At 37.5% G+C, this 19780-nt stretch overlaps 1 protein-coding gene across 1 annotated transcript in view; it reads left to right on the top strand.

Moving 5' to 3' along the window:
- LOC129225296 (cartilage oligomeric matrix protein-like) overlaps positions 1 to 19780 on the top strand; it is a 202089-nt gene that overhangs the window by 166095 nt on the left and 16214 nt on the right. Inside the window, exons 20-22 of the mRNA XM_054859885.1 lie at positions 3130 to 3178; positions 6815 to 6902; positions 13009 to 13192. Coding sequence (XP_054715860.1) covers positions 3130 to 3178; positions 6815 to 6902; positions 13009 to 13192 — 321 coding nt within the window. The remainder of the gene's footprint in view (positions 1 to 3129; positions 3179 to 6814; positions 6903 to 13008; positions 13193 to 19780) is intronic.

Here is a 19780-nt window from a genome sequence, read left to right as displayed (position 1 = left end):
CAAGTGCGATGGTGCCTCTCCTTCCAAAGCTACAGCAGCCCCGCCCCGAAAAAAAAAATAATGCCCCAATCCCTCCCCCCCCTTCTTTCCATTTCAAGTAGAAGTATTATTTCATGTAATGCATTAAATCAGGACTGTTCACCCCACAAGAACAGTAGCTCACCTCCCAAAACGAAATAATATACTTAAAGATTCCCCCCCCCCCCCCTCTGATGGCACATTTGATTAAATGGTCAGAAAAATTATGCTGAACTGGTTTTCTCCCCTTTTACAATATTGCTTTTTTGCAGTACTTAAAAGCAAAATTTTTAGTTTGCATTACATGCATGCCTCAATCATGTCATCAGATTGAGATAAAAGCTCCAACAGAACTGGAGTTTTCAAATGATTTCTCCTAAGCTCGTAACAAAAAGTTTTCGTTATCAAGATCTTTTTTGGAATCTAGATTCTCGGCAAAATCGTCATTGTTGCAGCTATGTCTGACACAATTTGCGCATATAGTTGAGCCCTTTAGTCCACTTTCAGACTTATCAAATATTCATTTTTCCAATGAACCCCTGAGAGAAAGCGCAAGATATGAGGCGAAGAAAGTCTTCTAGAGCGGAAGGCTTGCTGTTGTAATAGGACGCAGATATTTCTGTGGTGCTTTCTCCTTCTTTGTACCCATCAAAAATGACCCACTAGCTTTCCCATACTTACAATTGACATATACACTGCATTGCTGGCATATTTCCTTAAGGTTTGCAGATCATTACCAAAAAAAAAAAAAAACATGATCGAGAAGGTATCTTCCATCTATAACATATATGACACCAACTGTTTATTTTGTGATGGTGGCGTGGATGGATCTTTTTGCTTCAGATAATAACACTTAACCATACAGGTTTTCTTTACTTCTGAAACCAGATTCATCGAATACTGATGGAGGATCAGCGCACAACTCGTGCTAGAAGTTTTTAGCAATTTGTTGTTCCATCTTTTTTACTGTACTATTCGGTGTAAAAGATGGTTTGGGCTTACACATCTCTACAGATAGTAACTACTCTCGTAACAGAAGCTAGAGACATAATTGCATACCTCCTTTACAAAGAAATGCCACTAATTTTTTTGCCTTTCCATATCCTTTTATGTTACTACCCCTCATCGCATTTCACCTTATTATCAGCGACCGACCAGTATCGGCGAGCAACACCACTACCAACTTGAGTCAATACCCCGTAGAGAGGGAAGAGTAGTATTTAGCATTCTACTGTTGTATTGCTCATTGCTCTCATCAAGACTTCTTCCATCGTTGAATCACTACAGGTTCTGGACCACCTAAATTTCTCACTGCGTTGGATCGTTGGGTAGCTGATGTGACATATTTATCATTTTTTTAAAAATTGCATAATGTACTCGAAAGTTTCAGATAGTGTTGCAAGTATATGTTCGCATATTTAGCATAATTCACATAACAGGCTGCGTAAAAGAGAGGCGGCTAGGTGTTACTCGAAAGTTTCAGATAGTGTTGCAAGTATATGTTCGCATATTTAGCATAATTCACATAACAGGCTGCGTAAAAGAGAGGCGGCTAGGTGTTACTCGAAAGTTTCAGATAGTGTTGCAAGTATATGTTCGCATATTTAGCATAATTCACATAACAGGCTGCGTAAAAGAGAGGCGGCTAGGTGTTACTCGAAAGTTTCAGATAGTGTTGCAAGTATATGTTCGCATATTTAGCATAATTCACATAACAGGCTGCGTAAAAGAGAGGCGGCTAGGTGTTTGCAAACGAGAACCCCCACCGACTTGGAGGATGCAGAATTGCAGCATTGCCCGTCTCACTGTTGGCGATTTCGGTTTATCCCCCCCCCCCTTACGGTAATGGCAAAAGATTAAATAAAAATTGAAGTAAATTAATTAAGAAGAAGGAGGTAAACTGCAGTCAATTTGAACTAGTTCTATGCTGCACAGGGATTTTGTTTTAGATATCACCCCAGCGCTCTAAACAGTTCAATAACTCCAGTCACAACTAAATTGGTTACTGAGCTCGCTTAGATCTTTTAGAATTATCCTTCTGTCATTACTATATCATTGTGAGGCATTTTGTACTTCGAAAAAGTTTTAAATCAGTGAAATTTTTTCATGAACTTCACTGCAATCGTTGATTTTACAATAGAAATTCATGCCCCCCCCCCCCCAAAGCGATGGTGCACCCCTGAAGTGTGACGGAGTACCCATCCAGAATAAAAGCCCTCAAAAAAGAAAGAAATACCCCTTGAAAAAAGGAAAAAACTACCTTCAAAATTCCAATGACGCAATCTGCGCCATGCACCCCCCCCCCCCCCGCCCGTGCACCCCGGTAAATTAGCATTTTTTCTATGAGAGTTTATTATTTTACTATTATAGAGTGTGATTTCTGCGACTTTTGAGTATTTAATTTAAGTAATAAAAATTATTTTTATTTAAAAAAAGGATTATTTCGCACCCCCCCCCCCCCCGTTCTCCCAAAACCCGATGCCCCCCTTCTTGCTGGAAGGGAAAAAAGTAATTTGCAACAGGTTTCAACTTTTTTTTTTTGGATGTTTGGGTTTGGCCACTTTTTGGCCTAATTTTACTGTCCTCTCACGGCAGAACGCCCCCTGTTCTTCAAATTTTCCTTTCTCAATGTTGCATTTCCAATGGATACTTGAAATGGATTTCTCTTTATCAGCTCAATGAAATAAGTGTAAAAACTTAGCATTAACAGGAATGCTTTAAATATTATTGAATACATTTTCTTCGAAACTATACCTGGTTTATTAAATGTGTAATCCCTCTCCCTCATCTGTCTTCTAAGTCATCTCAGGTAGTATATCGTTTCATGAACGTTTCTAAATGGTTGTCAGCGTTGTGACAACTATTTTAAGACGTTTATGAAATGTTTAAACGTTACTCATGCCATTTGGGGAAAAAAAACGACAAAAAAAAAAAAAAAAAACTACATGTCGTCACTTCAAAGCAGCAGTAGGATGATATCCTACTGTTGCTTTGATATCGTACTGTTATTCCTGGGATTAGATGTCTTACTGTTGCTCTGAGGTGACGATATATAAAAGTCCCAAAACGTGCCTGGTATGGACAAAAAATATTTTTTTTTAATGTTTTCAGGGTGCTGAAATCGTCCAAACTATGAACAGTGACCCAGGTTTAGCTGTTGGTGAGTAAATTTCATTTTTACATAGAGCAACATTACATACATGATTTTTTTTTTATTATTATTAATTGAAATCATTGACAAAATCTATCTTCTATGCTTGGTAACAATCGAGAAAATAATATTGTATTTTATGTGCATTTTCAAATTTACTACAGAAACTGTTATTTTAAGCAGTGTTTCTACAAGTATTAAAAAAGGTGGAAAATATCGGCATGTTTTAAATAACCAATGAACCGCAAAGAATGTGCTGCTTTTCGTGGAGTGTAAAAAGATTGTGTGCAAATAATTGAATTATGCTGTTCCTATTATATTCACTACTAGTGGCACCCGCACGGCTTTGCCCGTAGTAGAAAATCAAAAGGTCTTTTGGTTCGCCTGTATATTTACAAATAATGCATGGTGAATTTTCTCGCCAATTGGCTTGTGCCCATGTTACGGTTCCACGTTTCGTAATTTACTCGTCCATCTTATGATAATTTTACGCGGGAAAATGTTCTTAAAATTGGAATAGAAAAAGAACCACATCGAATTTTCAAAAAATCGCTTCGACGTGCACACCCTCATGCTACAAACTATGTGTCAAATTTCATGAAAATCGGCCGAACGGTCTAGGCGCTATGCGCGTCACAGAGATCCTGACAGACAGACAGAGATCCGAACAGAGAGACTTTCAGCTTTATTATTAGTAAAGATTCCAATGTTAGGTGGTAAGATGCTGTTACCGTTTCCTTCAAGAGCTAGTTGCAATTCAGTTTCGTAATGAGCATCTTCTTCTTTACTATAAAGCTGAAAGTCTCTCTGTCCGGAGGATGTCTGAATGCCTGTAGGATGTCTGGATTTCTGTGACGCGCATAGCGCCTAGACGGTTCGGCCGATTTTCATGAAATTTGGCACCAAGTTAATTTGTAGCATGGGGGTGTGCACCTCGAAGCGATTTTTCGAAAATTCGATGTGGTTCTTTTTCTATTCCAATTTTAAGAACAAAACTATCATAGGGTGGACGAGTAAATTACGAAATTATCATAACGTGGAACCGTAACATGGGCACAAGCCAATTGGCGAGAGAATTCCCCATACATTATTTGTAAATTTACAGGCGAACTAAACGACCTTTTAATTTTTCTATTACGGGCAAAGCCGTGCGGGTACCACTAGTTACTAATAAAAGCTGAAAGTCTCTCTGTTCGGATCTCTGTGACGCGCATAGCGCCTAGACTGTTCGGCCGTTTTTCATGAAATTTGGCACAAAGTTAGTTTGTAGCATGGGGGTGTGCACCTTGAAGAGATTTTTTTGAAAATTCGATGTGGTTCTTTTTCTATTCCAATTTTAAGAACTTTTCCCGAGCAAAATTATCATAAGGTGGACGAGTAAATTACGAAATTATCATAAAGTGGAATCGTAACACGGGCACAAGCCAATTGGCGAGACAATTCACCATACATTATTTGTAAATATACAGGCGAACCGCCAGAAGACCTTTTAATTTTATACTACGGGCAAAGCCGTGTGGGTGCCACTAGTTTTGAACATTTGCGACAAGTAAGGTAGAACACCAGCAGTGTCCACTTCAAATTTACTTTTGTACTTTGAGGAAAGATATGAACAATAATAATGTGATTTTTTGTTGGTATTTAATGTAACTATCATATCGAATCCATTTATTCATCAGTTTTTTTTGAATTTATAGCAAGTGATGTACATTCTTCGGGTGGGAGAATGTTAGATAGCCACTACTGAAATTTTCAGATTTTAGAGTAGCCACTGCTGGATCAAATTTGACGTTTGGGAAAAAATGGATAAAAATTGAACAAATTGAAATTCTGGCACCTTTAGAAATTGGGAAGATTTAGAAAGCGTTGGGCTATAAAACGCTCATTGAATTTCAAGAGTGGCAATTAATAGGGTTGAACAGCTCACGTTTATGCGTTGGACACGTTTACGCAGTCCCCTTTTTTTTTCCGAAACGAGTTATAACCTGGAGATCCAACAGTCATACCAGATTGATGCTGCTCACTAGCAAATATTTTCACAAGTTTTTGAGCATCAGTCGAGCTTCGGATTAGCATGAGGATAGAAAAATCTATTTTCTACCAAGCTTAGTAAATTTTGTGTTGAACGTTTTAAAGCTTATCTATATATATAAAAATGAATGTTTGTCTGTATGTCATCCATGAACTCAAAATCTACCCGGCAGATTTGGCTGAAACTTTCACCGTTTGTTATTTTTGGTACTGGGAATGTTTAAAGATCAGTTCGAAAAAAATCCGATCGATAGTTCCTTTTTTATTCCAATTTAAGTCACAATCCGTTGGATAAATACGAATAAAATGATCGGCTGCAGAAATTAATTCGCGTGAAAGATCTCATTGATAAGAAGTTAGCTGTTGCCATTTTTCTTCACTTTGAACAAATAAATTCTTTCTTTATTGTTTTATGGCTTTTCATGCAACGGGGGATTTAAAACTTTTTCTATTTGATATTTTTAGCGATGGATTGATCTTGCAAACTGCGTGAGTACAAAATTTGAGTATAGTCACGGCTTCACTTGATACCTGGACCGATTATTATGAAAATTGCTATATATATATGTATTTTTCCACGGAGAAGGTGCATAATATGCTCATTGAAGCCACTCGCCACCAGGTGGCACTGCAGAGTAGCAACTTCTGCCCCGTTCAACCGATTGTCATGAAAATCAGTATAATGATGCATTTTTTTGTTGGCGTAGCAACGCGCGTCGGGTACAGCTAGTTGTGAATAAATTATGCACAGTTAAGAACAAATAAATATATAAAAATTAGCAGAATTTTATCCTTTTACGAGAAGTGTATGGACAGAAAAATTATGAAATTTTGTTCCACGTTGAAAATAAATCCAAATTTGCTGACGGGGCACGTTTACGCATTTTTAGCGGGGGACATTTACACACGTTCTTACTGTGTCTTATTACTCTGTCTTACTTCAAAACGGGGCCCGGAAGCTTTTTTCGCTTAGTACTGTTTCAAACCTTTAACATTTTTATGTTATTTAGTTTTGAAAATCACCATTCATTTCTAATTAAGTAACAGATTCGTATCCTATAGCTTACAATCATATAGCGTTGTCTTCATGCCTATAAAAAGTTCTTTAATTTATTGTGTGTAATTTTCGAATTATTAAAGTGTTTTAAGATAAACAAAACATTTAAATTTGGTTAAATATTTCATACACTTACTCCTTGCTAGGATTTTTACTATGCGTAAACTTGCCCCGCGTTCGGGCGGTTAAATTTTACGGGTTTTTTTTACGGTTAAAAACACAAGCTGCGCATCAACTGAATATACGAATTTTGACTCCATTAACTGCTTCATGCAACCACAATGTTTAAAATTTCCTGGGTTAAAACATAAAAATTAGAAAATTCATTGAAAAAAAATCCTCGTAAACGTGCCCCTATTGTAAACCTACAGTTAAAAAATGTACTTCACTGTGGCCACTTACTAGTGCGTTTGAAGTTGCACTACTGGTGTTTTACTTTATATGTTTCAAATCTGCACTTAGAATGAAGGCAGTTGGTTCAGTTTATGGAAGTATCTGGTATTAAATTTTCTAAAAATGTGAGTTTTAAATTAAAATTATATATATTCTTTTTTCAGGTTTTCATGCTTTTGGAGGAGTTGATTTTGAAGGAACTTTTTTCGTCGATACCGAAATTGATGATGATTATGTCGGCTTCGTGTTCAGGTGAGGACTAGTATTTCTATTTTCCTCTAGTCGGCCACTAGAGGGCGCCTGTGATGCAGGGAGTGTTTTTTGCTGCTAATTTGATAAGTGTTTTTTTTACTATAATTTTTCATTATTACTGTCTAGTTTTAGGTTTTTTTACTTCACTTTATCATGTAATTTAGTTTTATTGTGTTTTGGGGGCTCATTTTTGCTGTTATTGTATTCTTGAAGTGTTTTTGCATTTTTTGGAGCTAAGCCTAACATGTGGTGATCTCCTGGTTTTTGATCTTGTGTGCTTTATTGGGTGTAGCAACTCTGTTTATTTACTGCTGTTTTTAGTATTTATTCTGTGTTTTTTTGCATTTTTATCTTACTGTTTTGCCTTTTGGAACATATTCACTGAGTAGAAATGGGTGTTATATGCATTATGAAAGAGGTAAAGAGTGGGAAGGGGGACAGGTGGATCTCTTGTGATCTATGTCATATGTTCTGCCTGTATAAGGGGGAAAATGAGTCTGTTTTTGAAGAGGATTATATTTGCACTAAATGTGCTGAACTCTCAGACTTAAGACTTAAGATGCTAGTTTTGGAAGCCCAGTTAGCATTAGGGTGTAAGCCAGTTGTAGAGGGTATAAATGTTCCAGAGATTCAGGGGGAAGTTTCAAATGAGGAGTTAGATTGGGAAACTAAGGGTGTAATTTTGGGGGACTCTATGGTAAGGGAGGTGGGTAACACAGTTGGGAGAGTAAAGCGTAAGGTGGCTAGGTGTTGTTTACCAGGGGCTCGGGTAAAAGACGTTAATATGGTTGCTGAAAAGAAGGGAGTATTGAATAAGGAGGACATGGTTACTTTGTGGGTGGGAACAAATGATGTAGGCCACAGTAAAAATGAGGAGTTTTCTAGGGAATGGGAATCCCTGTTGGATAAAGCAACCAGCTTTTCGACAAATGTCCAAGTGGTTGGTTTGCTTCCCAGGTATGGAGTGCATAGGAGCTGGCTAAATCAACGTGCGAGGTGTATGAACTTGCTACTGAAGTCAATTTGCGAAAAGCGCAGTATCAAGTTCATTGATGTATGGAGTCATTGTAAACGGGATTGGATTGCTAGGGATGGCCTGCATCTGAGCTCTACAGGGGTCAAAATGGTTAGTGGATTAATTTTAAGGGCTTTGGAGTCAAAAAACTAAGTTGGAATGGGGGGCATGGTTCAAGCACCAGGTATCGAGAGAATGATATGTTTTTGGGTATTGCTAGAAATGGAAATAAAGTGACAAACAAGAGTAGTAATGTTAACAATTGTAATTTAGGAAATTTCAGGGTGTTAAATAAAAGCAACTTAGGCATGCTTAAAGTTTTCTATACCAATGCTCGCAGTATTAGGAACAAGATGGATGAATTGAAAAGCATAGTTATGGATGAGAAGTTGGATGTTATCGGAATTACAGAGACATGGGCTACCGAATCTGATGCAGAGTTATTACATATTGCTGGGTATAATTTATTCAGACAGGATAGAGTAGGTAAAAGAGGTGGTGGGGTTTTATTTTATGTTAGAGACAATTTTATTTGCAATGAATTGGTCATAAATGATAAGCCTACTGATATTGATATGGTTTGGCTGGAGTTGATGAGCAGTAAGGGCATAAAGCTACGCTTTGGAAACATTTATAGGCCACCTAATTCAAACCAGGGACAAGATGAACAGATGTACCGTATTATTAGTGACATGTCCAGTAAGGGATCCGTTATCATAATGGGGGATTTCAATTTTCCGGGTATTGATTGGAATAATTTTTATCCTGGTAATGGCAAAGAAGAGGAATTTTTAAAAGTAATTGGTGACTGTTTCTTAGATCAAGTTGTAACTCAGGGAACTCGAGAGGAGGCCATTTTGGATCTAGTTTTTTGTGACATAGGTAGTTTTGTTCAGGGGTTGAGTGTAGGGGAGCATATTGGAGATAGTGATCATAACAGCATTAGGTTCCTGGTTAAATTTGAAGTGTGCAAAGATGATAATTTTAGGTTTGTGCCCAATTTCAGAAACACCGATTTTGTTGCACTTAGGCAGAGCTTGAAAGAGGTTTTTTCGTCAGGGTTGGAAAATAGCGACGTAGATCAGCAGTGGACGGAATTTAAGGATAAACTTGCTAAAACCATTGGGGACTATGTTCCATTTAGGAGAAAAGGTGTTAGTACCAAAATTTGGCCCATGTGGTTCTCCAGGGAGACTAAAGAAGCTCTTAATTATAAGCAAGCCACTTTTCGTAAGTTTAAAGAAACTGGTCAGAGTGCGGAAAGGCTCCAGTATGGTAAGGCAAGGCGAAATTTTAAGTATTTGGTACGGATTCAGAAAAGGGAATTGGAGCAAAGGCTGGCAGATGACATTGATGGGAACCCTAAGAGGTTTTTTGCTTACGCTAATTCTGGGAAAGCTCGAAACAGTCAAATTGGGCCTTTGGTTGATGAGCATGGAAATTTAATCCAAAACGATAGGGATATTGCAAATGTTCTAAATAACTTTTTTTCCAGTGTGTTTAACGATAACTGTATCTCAACAGTTGACACTAACAAGACACAAGCTATTATACAGCTTGAGGATTTTGTATTTTCCAGGGAGGAGGTTTTATTTCATTTGAAAAAGATTAAAGCAACTAAAGCTCCGGGACCAGATAATATTTATCCAAAAATTTTAGTTGAATGTGCAGAGGAATTAGTGGATGTTATTTTGAATATTTTCAATGCTTCTTATAACTCGGGGACGGTGCCAGAGGACTGGAAGCTGGCTAACATAATGCCACTCTTCAAGAAGGGGTCTAAAGGTATTGCTGGGAATTATAGACCTGTAAGTTTGACTTCGGTGATTTGTAAGATTTTCGAAACTTTGATCAAAATTAAGATCATGATGTTCTTAGAGACTAATAGTCTGTTGACTAGTTTGCAGTATGGTTTCAGGAAAGGTAAATCCTGTACTACTAATTTATTGCATTTCTACGACAAGGTTACCTCAGCTTTAGATAACAAAAAATGTGTGGATGTTGTTTATATTGATTTTCAAAAAGCTTTTGACAAGGTACCGCATGTTGCTCTTCTCAGCAAGTTAGCTGACATTGGAATAGGAGGAAAAACTTTACTTTGGGTTAGAAATTGGCTTACTGGTAGGAAGCAAAGAGTAGTTGTGAGAGGAAATCATTCTAATTGGAGTGATGTTTTAAGTGGGGTTCCTCAGGGATCAGTTTTAGGGCCTCTTTTGTTTATTATATTTATGAATGACATCAATGATAATATTTCTGGAAGCATGAATTGTTTTGCTGACGATGTAAAAGTTATGGGGATTGTCGAAAATGAAGAACAAGTAAAACAGCTGCAAGAGGATTTAGATCATATTACTAAGTGGGCAGATAAATGGGGTATGGCAGTTAATGTAGGGAAATGTCAAGTGCTACACTTAGGTCATGGAAATAAGCGTATGAGATATCGTTTACAGGGTTCAGTCATAAATCAGGCAGAAAATGTTATGGATCTGGGTGTCTTTATAAATCAGGACTTCAAGTTTAGTCAACAGTGCAGTATTGCTAGTAACAAAGCCAACAAAATGCTTGGGTTCATCAATAGATCTATTTCAAACAAATCTAAGAAAGTTCTTCTGCCTTTATATAGGAGTTTAGTAAGACCTCATTTGGAGTATGCTGTTCAGTTTTGGTCGCCTTATCTGAAGAAAGATATTTTTGTATTGGAAAGGGTTCAAAGAAGGGTAACTAAATTAGTAAGGGGACTCTCAGATTTAGATTATGATACCAGACTTAATAGGCTTAACATGTATAGCCTGGAGCAAAGGAGAGTCAGAGGGGACATGATTCAGTTATTTAAATTTATCAAAATGAAAGATGTAAATGGATTAAATTTTTGCGGGGAAAGCAGGACAAGGGGTCATTGTTTTAAGCTATTTAAATCTCAGGCTAACTTGGAAATCAGGAAAAACTACTACTTTAGCAGGGTCGTGGGCACTTGGAATAGCTTACCGGAAGAGGTGGTAATGAGCAAGGGAGTGGATAGCTTTAAGAGGGCCATTGATCTTCATTGGGGACTAATTAATTGACTAGGACCAGCCTAGCTGGGCCCAGTGCCTGTTGCTGGTCGTCACATTTGTATTTGTATTTGTATATTTGTATTTGTATTTCTACAACTAGTGACTCTAGACTGCACATTAGTGATGAGCAAAATCGAGACCTTTTGATAATCGAGGTCTCGGTAACGGAGTACTTCTGATAATCGAGTGATTGACACTCGAGGTCTCTCGAGATCGAGAACTAAAGCGATTGATAATCGAGATCTTTTGAAATTGAGATCTTTTGAAATTGAGATCTTTTGAAATTGAGATCTTTCGAAATCGAGATCTCGAGCGTTAGACTTCTCGATTATTTTGAATCAAGATCTCTCGATGTGATGGGCGAGAACTCAAGCTGTGATAATTGAAAACTCGAGCTATGATAATTGAGAACTCGAGCTATGATAATTGAAAACTTGAGATGTGGCAATCGAGAACTCGAGATACGATATTTGAAAACTCGAGATACGATAATCGAGAACTCGAAATCCGACAATCGATTTCTCGAGATCTGAAAATTGAGAACCTTTTGAGAATCGAGTTCTCGAATGATCTTGAATAATCGAGTGATTCGATTATAAGAACTCGATTATGCCAATCGCTACTGCACATTACTCTCCTAAGTCAGGCAAAAAGAGTGAACTTTGAAACAGAGAGCAGCTTCGTAAATAATGTTACAAATTCTGTAAATAGTAATTATTTTTGTGATTAATTTGTCGTAATCTAGCTAAATTTGGGCGTTTATTCCATTATCTTTCATCTAAAATTATTGTAGTAACGTAACCTGTAAATAGTTTCTTGTAATGAATATACAACTCCCTGACATTAGACTGAAGTATACGGTTCCCCTATTTTTTTCATTGATAAAATTTGTGAATGAATAAAAAGAAAGTACGAGATATTTGTAGAATGTTATCGAAACTTCTCAATGGAATATTATGGAAACTTTTCAAGGATTTATAAATGGCCTCCGCGGCATAAAAAGTCAGTCTCGATTGAGAAGTTGTACTGAGAGTGTATTAGCTCTGTTTATTGCGAGGGATTTTGCTGTGTTGTTTTTCGTATTTGGATTTAAGTGCGTGTGTAACCGTTGAGTTTACGGTGTCGATTGATATTTCCTTAATTGCTGATGATTAATTTAGCAGTTGTTGACGATCTTTCCTGTACATAGTGTAAATAAATCTCCTGTGTTTTTCCCATGAACTGTGTCGTCCTTTCTAGAAAGTTGGAAGTCGCGCCGGATCCCTAACAATATTTATTTCACGGCAGATTTATAACTACCGAGCACGTCTAGTAAATGGTTCTCAAAGGAAAAACAAATGTTTCAAGAAAACATTGAGATACATCTTTCTCGCTTGGGATCTCGGTATGGTACGCATTGAAAGTACGTATGTGATTGTCGTAGCAAAGTAGTGCAGAACAATGTTCGATTTGTCAATGTATATGTTACTGTTAAAGAATATAATGCAGTTATTTTATAGAATACCTAGTTATTCTATGAAATAACTAGGTATTCTATAAATTAACTAATGAGAGACAGTTAAAGTGTAAAATAAACAATTCATCTAAAATGAAAAAAACTAGGTATTCTATAAATAAACTAATGATAGAGAATTAAAACGAAAAAAAAAAAGCAATTTATCTAATTTATGCAGCGTATAAATGGTATTTATGGAAACGTACCATAAAATCATTTGTTACAACAAAGATTACTAAAATGACACCTAGAATTACAAAGAACATTATTTCTGAAATAAAAACATTTTTTGTTGACACACTGGGTTTTACACGTTGTTCTGTAAAATAACTAGTTAAACCATGAAATACAAGAGAGTTTTACACGTTCACAGGCTGCAGATCGTTATTCTATGAAATAACTAGTTAAACCATGAAATAAGAGAGGGGTTTACAATTTAACGGATACGATGAGTTATTCCACAAACTAAGTATTCTATAAAATAACGGATTTCATACTTTAACGGCAACATATACATTATCCTTGCAATTCATTCCATTTCAGTTACCAAGACAATTCCAATTTCTATACTGTGATGTGGAAGAAAAAGACCCAAACTTACTGGCAAGCAACGCCCTTCAGAGCCGTGGCAGAACCAGGAATCCAGTTGAAGTTGGTCACGTCTGCAACAGGACCGGGACAGATGATGAGGAACGCTCTGTGGCATACGGGTGACACGGCGAATCAGGTCAAGATTTTTTACTTTTAACACCTTTTATGGCTCTTTCATGAAACCTAAACACGTAGACAACTCGATTTTTAAATATTTTAAAGTACGAGGCATGTTTTTAAAGTAAGTACCGTTTTGATATAAAAAAAGAACGAGTACAGATAGAGCAAAGAAATTAATTGCACAAAAATCTACCATCCTTACGCTATTTTTCGACATTGCTCCCGTGATTTTCCAAGCATTTGTCATAGCGTGGTGCAGGTTTTTGTATACCTATTCGTAAAAAGTTACCGCCCGTTTAGTCAACCATGAGGACTCTTACAGGGCTTTGGCTGGGGCGTTTTTGAACATCCTCTGGTCTGCCCTCACCTCGCTCGCAACATCTTTCATTTGTTTCGGCATCTAAAGTCTTTTGTAGGTGGTCTGTGGCACAACAGCAATAATGAGCTCAGAGAACATGTTATCCCATGGCTGACTACACAGGCGCCAATTTTCTTTGAATAGGTATACAAAAACCTGTACCACGCTATGACAAATGTTTGGAAAATCACGGGAGCAATGTCAAAAAATAGCGTAAGGATGGTAGATTTTTGTGCAATTAATTTCTTTGCTCTATCTGTACTCGTTCTTTTTTTATATCAAAACGGTACTTACTTTAAAAACATGCCTCGTATATTGAATTGGGATTTAAACTGGATTAACATACGACGTTCAGTTTGGGATTGAGAAAAGCAATTAAATAGAAATTCCAGATGTGGACAGATGTGGGTCTCTCTGTTTTCTGTAATAATAATAAAGCTGAAAGTCGGTCTGGATATCAGGATCTCTGTCTGTCTGGATCTCTGTGACGCGCATAGCTCCTAGACCGTTCTGCCAATTTTCATGACACAAAGTTAGTTTGTAGCATGGGGGTGTGCACACCGAAACGATTTTTCGAAATTCGACTTTGTTCTTTTTCTATTCCAATTTTAAGAACATTTTACCGAGCAAATTATCACAACGTGGAAGAGTAAATTACGAAATTATCATAACGTGGAACCGTAACATTGGCGAGCAAATGAACATAGCAAATTGGTGAGAAATTCGTCATCCATTATTTATAAATATACAGGTGAACCAAATGACCTTTTCATTTTAAACTACGGGCAAAGCCGTGCGGGTATCACTAGTCGAAATAAAATTGTTGTGTTAAAAAAAAACAGTTCTCAAAGATACACAGAATTCTTATGCGGGAGCTGAGGAAGTTGTCCGTTTCTTGGCCTCCTGTTCCTTCTGCTCTGGTTCAGAGCGTCGAGACTTTTTCTCTTTTTAAACGTTTTATTTATTCAGTTGTCTGACCTTTTTGTATGTGTGTGTGTGTGTGTGTGTGTGTTTTTTTTTTCTTCTCTATTCGTTGTTAATTGTTTGTATGTTGTGCTTATTTTATTTTGTGTATTTTGTACTGTTGTGCCTCTTACCTTCGGGCCCTATGTGATACTATGTGGTGCATTGGGAGTTTCTTTTTGTGTCATATAAAAAAAAAAAAGATACACAGAGAGAGAGAGAGAGCGAGAAAGAGAGAGAGACAATCGTTTTTACGAGACATGCGCATTAAATAGCACAGCATTATCGTAATCACACGCTAGAATTATTGCAGAATATTCTCCTTAAATATACAAATTATGGACCTTTACCTCCTGTAAGCTACTCACTTATAACACTAAAAGGGGTCAGTCAACAGCTTCTAAACGAAGACAAATGCATAGGCATCAACCCATCGTGTGTTACCGAAATGATCGTTTTTTTTTTTTTTTTTTTTTTTTTTTGACTTTGTTATACATTGTACTGTCTAAATCTTGGCACACATGAAATTTTCTAAATAACGCTACAGTATTTAATGCATTTTACAACAAAATTTAACAGAACATAAACAACATACATTAAAGATTATCAGTAAATTACCGCCCTATAGCCAGGGCTAAGGCAGAATTACATGAAATACACCGCCAGCTCAGTCATTCCATCCGAGGACTGCAGTTTCTTGCTTATTAGCATTCATCAACCCGGAATAGGAATTGACTGAGCTGGAGCTGAAAAACCTCTTAAGGAAGCCAAGAGTGCCAAACAAACTGGCAGCTAATATAGAACTAGTACTGACCATACCTTGCCTTTCGGTAACTTACTGAAAATACCAAGCCTTGGCCTTCAATCTTCGAGTTGAACCAAACCATTGCATCGGTCACTCGTCTGCTCAGTGCTAATTCTATATTAGCTACCAGTTTGTTTGGCACTCTTGGCTTCTATAAGAGGTTTTCAAGCTCCAGCTCAGTCAATTCCTATTAAGGGCTGATGAATGCTAATAAGCAAGAAACTGCAGTCCTCGGATGGAATGACTGAGTTGGCGGTGTATTTCATAAATGAAAAATATTTGTAGTACTATGTGTATTCTGTGAGGAAGTAACAAACCGACTTCGCACAAAGGAAGTTGAATTAACTTCTGAAGGGCAAAACCGAGATTTAAACTCATTTTAGAAAATCATTGATTTTCGGTTGAGCGACCTTAAATTATTTTCCTAGTTGCCAAGTCCTTCATTCCCATTAGTACTAAAAGTTGAGCCAAGGACGGGGCTCCAGAAATTCTTCAAGGAGGGGGCGTTTGTTTTTTACCTGATCTCTCACTAAGTATTTGATGGACGACTGCTGCAGGGGGAAGGGCACATCATCTGTATTTAAAACAACTAAAATATAGAGATTTGTCCTAAGAGGTCCCCGAACTTATTTCTTTACTTTTCCGTTGATAGCGGTATTCTAAAACTGCGTTACAAGAATTCAATTTCGTAATATTTCCGGGGGAATGTTTTGAATCCTCCCCCCCCCCCTTAACCTCATCAAAAGTTTTCGGAAATTGCGCATTTTGTAAAAAAATTTCAAAAATTACCAGAGGAAAGTCACTGAACATATTTTTTCTTCCAACACAGCCTGAGATGTCGACAATCGCGTCTTTAAGACTTAAGTTCTGAAAAATTCCCGGGGGGGGGGGGGAAGCCTCTAAACACCTTCTCCTAACATGACCAAAGATCGTCAAAAATTGCCTTTTTGAAACTTCAATTCCAAAAAGTTTCTACGAGGGAGATTCGAACCCGGTTTCTTTCCTTAACGTCATATCAAAGATTCGTTTTTAGGACCTCAATTCACAAAAAATTGCCGGGGTAGGGCCAGGCCGTGGCGATCGCCCCTCCCTTGTATCAGTCCTTGAGTTGAGTTTGATATCTTTTTGGCTGTCTTTCGAACCAATCCAATTTTTGGCTTATTCCGATTTCTCATGTGGGGAAATCCGTATAATTTTCAGGACCTGATTATCACACAGGCCGACTAAGCCATGACCTGGGGCCCCATCTTCCTAAGGGGCCCCAAATTACTTCATTTCTAAGAATTAAGAGAATTATGCATAGCATTACAAATATACGAAAAATACAGCTATTTTTAAAATAATAATTTGTTAATTGGAGAAAAAACTTTCTTATATAAAGGAGAACTTTTATTAATTCTGCCAGTAGCGAATTTACCATGTCACAATTATGAGGGTCCCGAAAGGGCACCCTCATAATTGTGCACATGATTAATGATTTACATAGTTCTGTGATGGAGAAAGAGATCACCCAAAAATTCAATCTGACGGGCGCCAAGCCTGTAAATCAACCACTGCATTCCGCTAGAGAGTCTTCAGGGGGCCTCCAAACTATTGTAGGCCTAGGGCCTCACTTTTAGTTAGTCGGGCCCTGATCATTTTGCATGATAAATGTAATACTCCACCTCTATTACATATAATACAATAAGAAGCAAAGGGTTTTAGTGCCAAGATTAAAAATTTGGAGATAACCCGTGCAAGTGGTAGGAGATCCTCTCCTCTGTTTTGGGGCAAAAGACGGTACTAGTAGCACTGTTAGTTGCTAGTATACTACATGACCTAGAATAAGTTTTCAATGAAAGCTTACCTAGGAATGGAACTTCAAACGCGTTTTACTCGAAACGTTGAAAGGTTCACTTAAATCCCTTTGCTACATATATACAAGGTGACCAGTAATTAACGCGTTGAAAAGAAATCTCAATTGCTCGAAAACTGTTTGGCGTGTCAAGTCCAAACGTGGCGGTTAGATCCAGTGCTTTGGCGGATTTTTTTGCGCAGACTCATTGAGTTGGCTGTTATAGTTTATTTTTCAGTGAAAATGTCGAGATGTAAGCGTTTTTGAAAGCTTGTTCATGGTTCGAACGTCTTATTCGAACAACAACAGCACAATTGTGACTCAAAGAAAGTTTGCGACTGAGTTTAAGCTTACAATCAATCAACAGACTCACTTCTGAATGGTATGTGGAAATTTTGGGAAATCAGTTCATTGCAGCAATTCAAAGCGACCTGAATTTCGAAAGCACGTGGTTCATGTAAGACGGCGCACCACCTCATCGTACGAATGAAGTGATTGATCTGCTTAAAATGCACTTAAATGGGCATATTGTGGATTTAGGGCAGGGGCGTAGCTAAGGGGGGGGGGGGTTGGGGACAACCCCCCCCCCCCACACCGAAACGTTAGTCTCAAAAAAAGAGAGAGAGAGAAAGAAGAGAGAAGAGAAAGAAAAAAAAAGGAAGAAAAAAATCAAAACGACTTTTTTCTGAGTTAAAAAGGTCAAAAATTCACTTCGCTAACACCCCCCCCCCCAATGCCATTGAAAATCTGCTCCATGTGTGACCCTCAAGCATAAGCCCTCTGCTGCGACAATTTTTTGATAATTGAGTGAAATTTGACACTTTGCTTTAGAAATGGGATTGATTTGTTAAATCCACGTATATGCAGCCTTTCTTTGTCATAGATTCTGCAAATTGTTAAATATGTTTAATTTTATGAGCCGCGCAATGGGAATATTGCATACAGTCGAATCTGTATAATTCAAATTTCACATTAAAGAAAACAATCGAGATAAAGAGTTTTTGAGATACGGGGGCTTTAAGAAAATTTTTATAGAAATTTGAAATATGATAGTGAGAGAGAAAATTTGAAATCGATACTAAAGACAATATGGGCTTTTGATTAAAATTCCTCTTTATTAGTTTTGCTAGGTATTTATTCTATTACTAGTGGTACCCGCACGGCTTTGCCCGTAATAGAAAAATTAAAAGGTCTTTTGGTTCGCCTGTATATTTAGAAATAATGTATGGTGAATTTTCTCGCCAATTGGCTTGTACCCATGTTACGGTTCCACGTTATGATAATTTCGTATCTCGCCAATTGGCTTGTGCCCATGTTACGGTTCCACGTTATGATAATTTCGTAATTTACTCGTCCATCTTATGATTTTTTTGTTCTTAAAAGTGGAATAGAAAAAGAACCACATCGAATTTTCGAAAAATCGCTTCGAGGTGCACACCCCCATGCTACAAACTAACTTCGTGCCAAATTTCATGAAAATCGGCCGAACGGTCTAGGTGCTATGCGCGTCACAGACATCCAGACATCTTGACAGAGAGACTTTGAGCTTTATTATTAGTAATAACTAGTGGCACCCGCACGGCTTCGCCCGTAATAGAAAAAATAAAGGTGTTTTGGTTCGCCTGTATATTTACAAATAATGTATGGTGAATTTTCTCGCCAATTGGCTTGTACCGACGTTACAGTTCCACGTTATGATAATTTCGTATCTCGCCAATTGGCTTGTGTCCATGTTACGGTTCCACGTTATGATAATTTCGTAATTTATGATAGCTTTTTCTCAAAATTGGAATAAAAAAAGAACCACATTGAATTTTCGAAAAATCGCTTCGAGGTGCACACCCCCATGCTACATACTAACTTTGTGCCAAATTTCATGAAAATCGGCCGAACGGTTTAGGCGCTATGCGCGTCACAGACATCCAAACATCCTACAGACATCCAGACATCCTCCGGACAGAGAGACTTTCAGCTTTATTATTAGTAACTAGTGGCACCCGCACGGCTTCGCCCGTAATAGAAAAATTAAAGGTCTTTTGGTTCACCTGCATATTTACAAATGATGTATGGTGAATTTTCTCGACAATTGGCTTGTACCGACGTTACAGTTCCACGTTATGATAATTTCGTATCTCACCCATTGGCTTGCGCCCATGGTACGATTCCACGTTATGAAAATTTCGTAATTTATGATAGTTTTTTTTCTTTTCTTAAAATTTGAATAAAAAAAAACCACATCGAATTTTCGAAAAGTCGCTTCGAGGTGCACATCCCCATGCTACATACTAACTTTGTGCCAAATTTCATGAAAATCGGCCGAACGGTTTAGGCGCTATGCGCGTCACAGACATCCTACAGATATCCTACAGACATCCTACAGACATCCTCCGGACAGAGAGACTTTCTGCTTTATTATTAGTAAAGAAGATTACATTATTAAGTGCTTTATTGCGAGTTTAAGGAATGATTTTGACAGTAAAAGAAACTTTAAGCATATCTTTTTCAAGAAAAAGTCTTGTATTGCTTGAAAGTCAAACATCCAGTTTACAGGCGGAAATGGAAGTATCTATTAGCTTTCAGGGATATCAGCTTTTGTAGATGTGTGTTAGCCTCTAAATTAAGCAGTCACACTGAAATGAACGGA

This window comes from Uloborus diversus, chromosome 6 (assembly GCF_026930045.1).
Source record: "Uloborus diversus isolate 005 chromosome 6, Udiv.v.3.1, whole genome shotgun sequence".
NCBI lineage: Eukaryota > Metazoa > Arthropoda > Arachnida > Araneae > Uloboridae > Uloborus > Uloborus diversus.
Note: the sequence above shows the minus strand (reverse complement) of the source record. Positions and strands in the feature narration are given on the sequence as shown.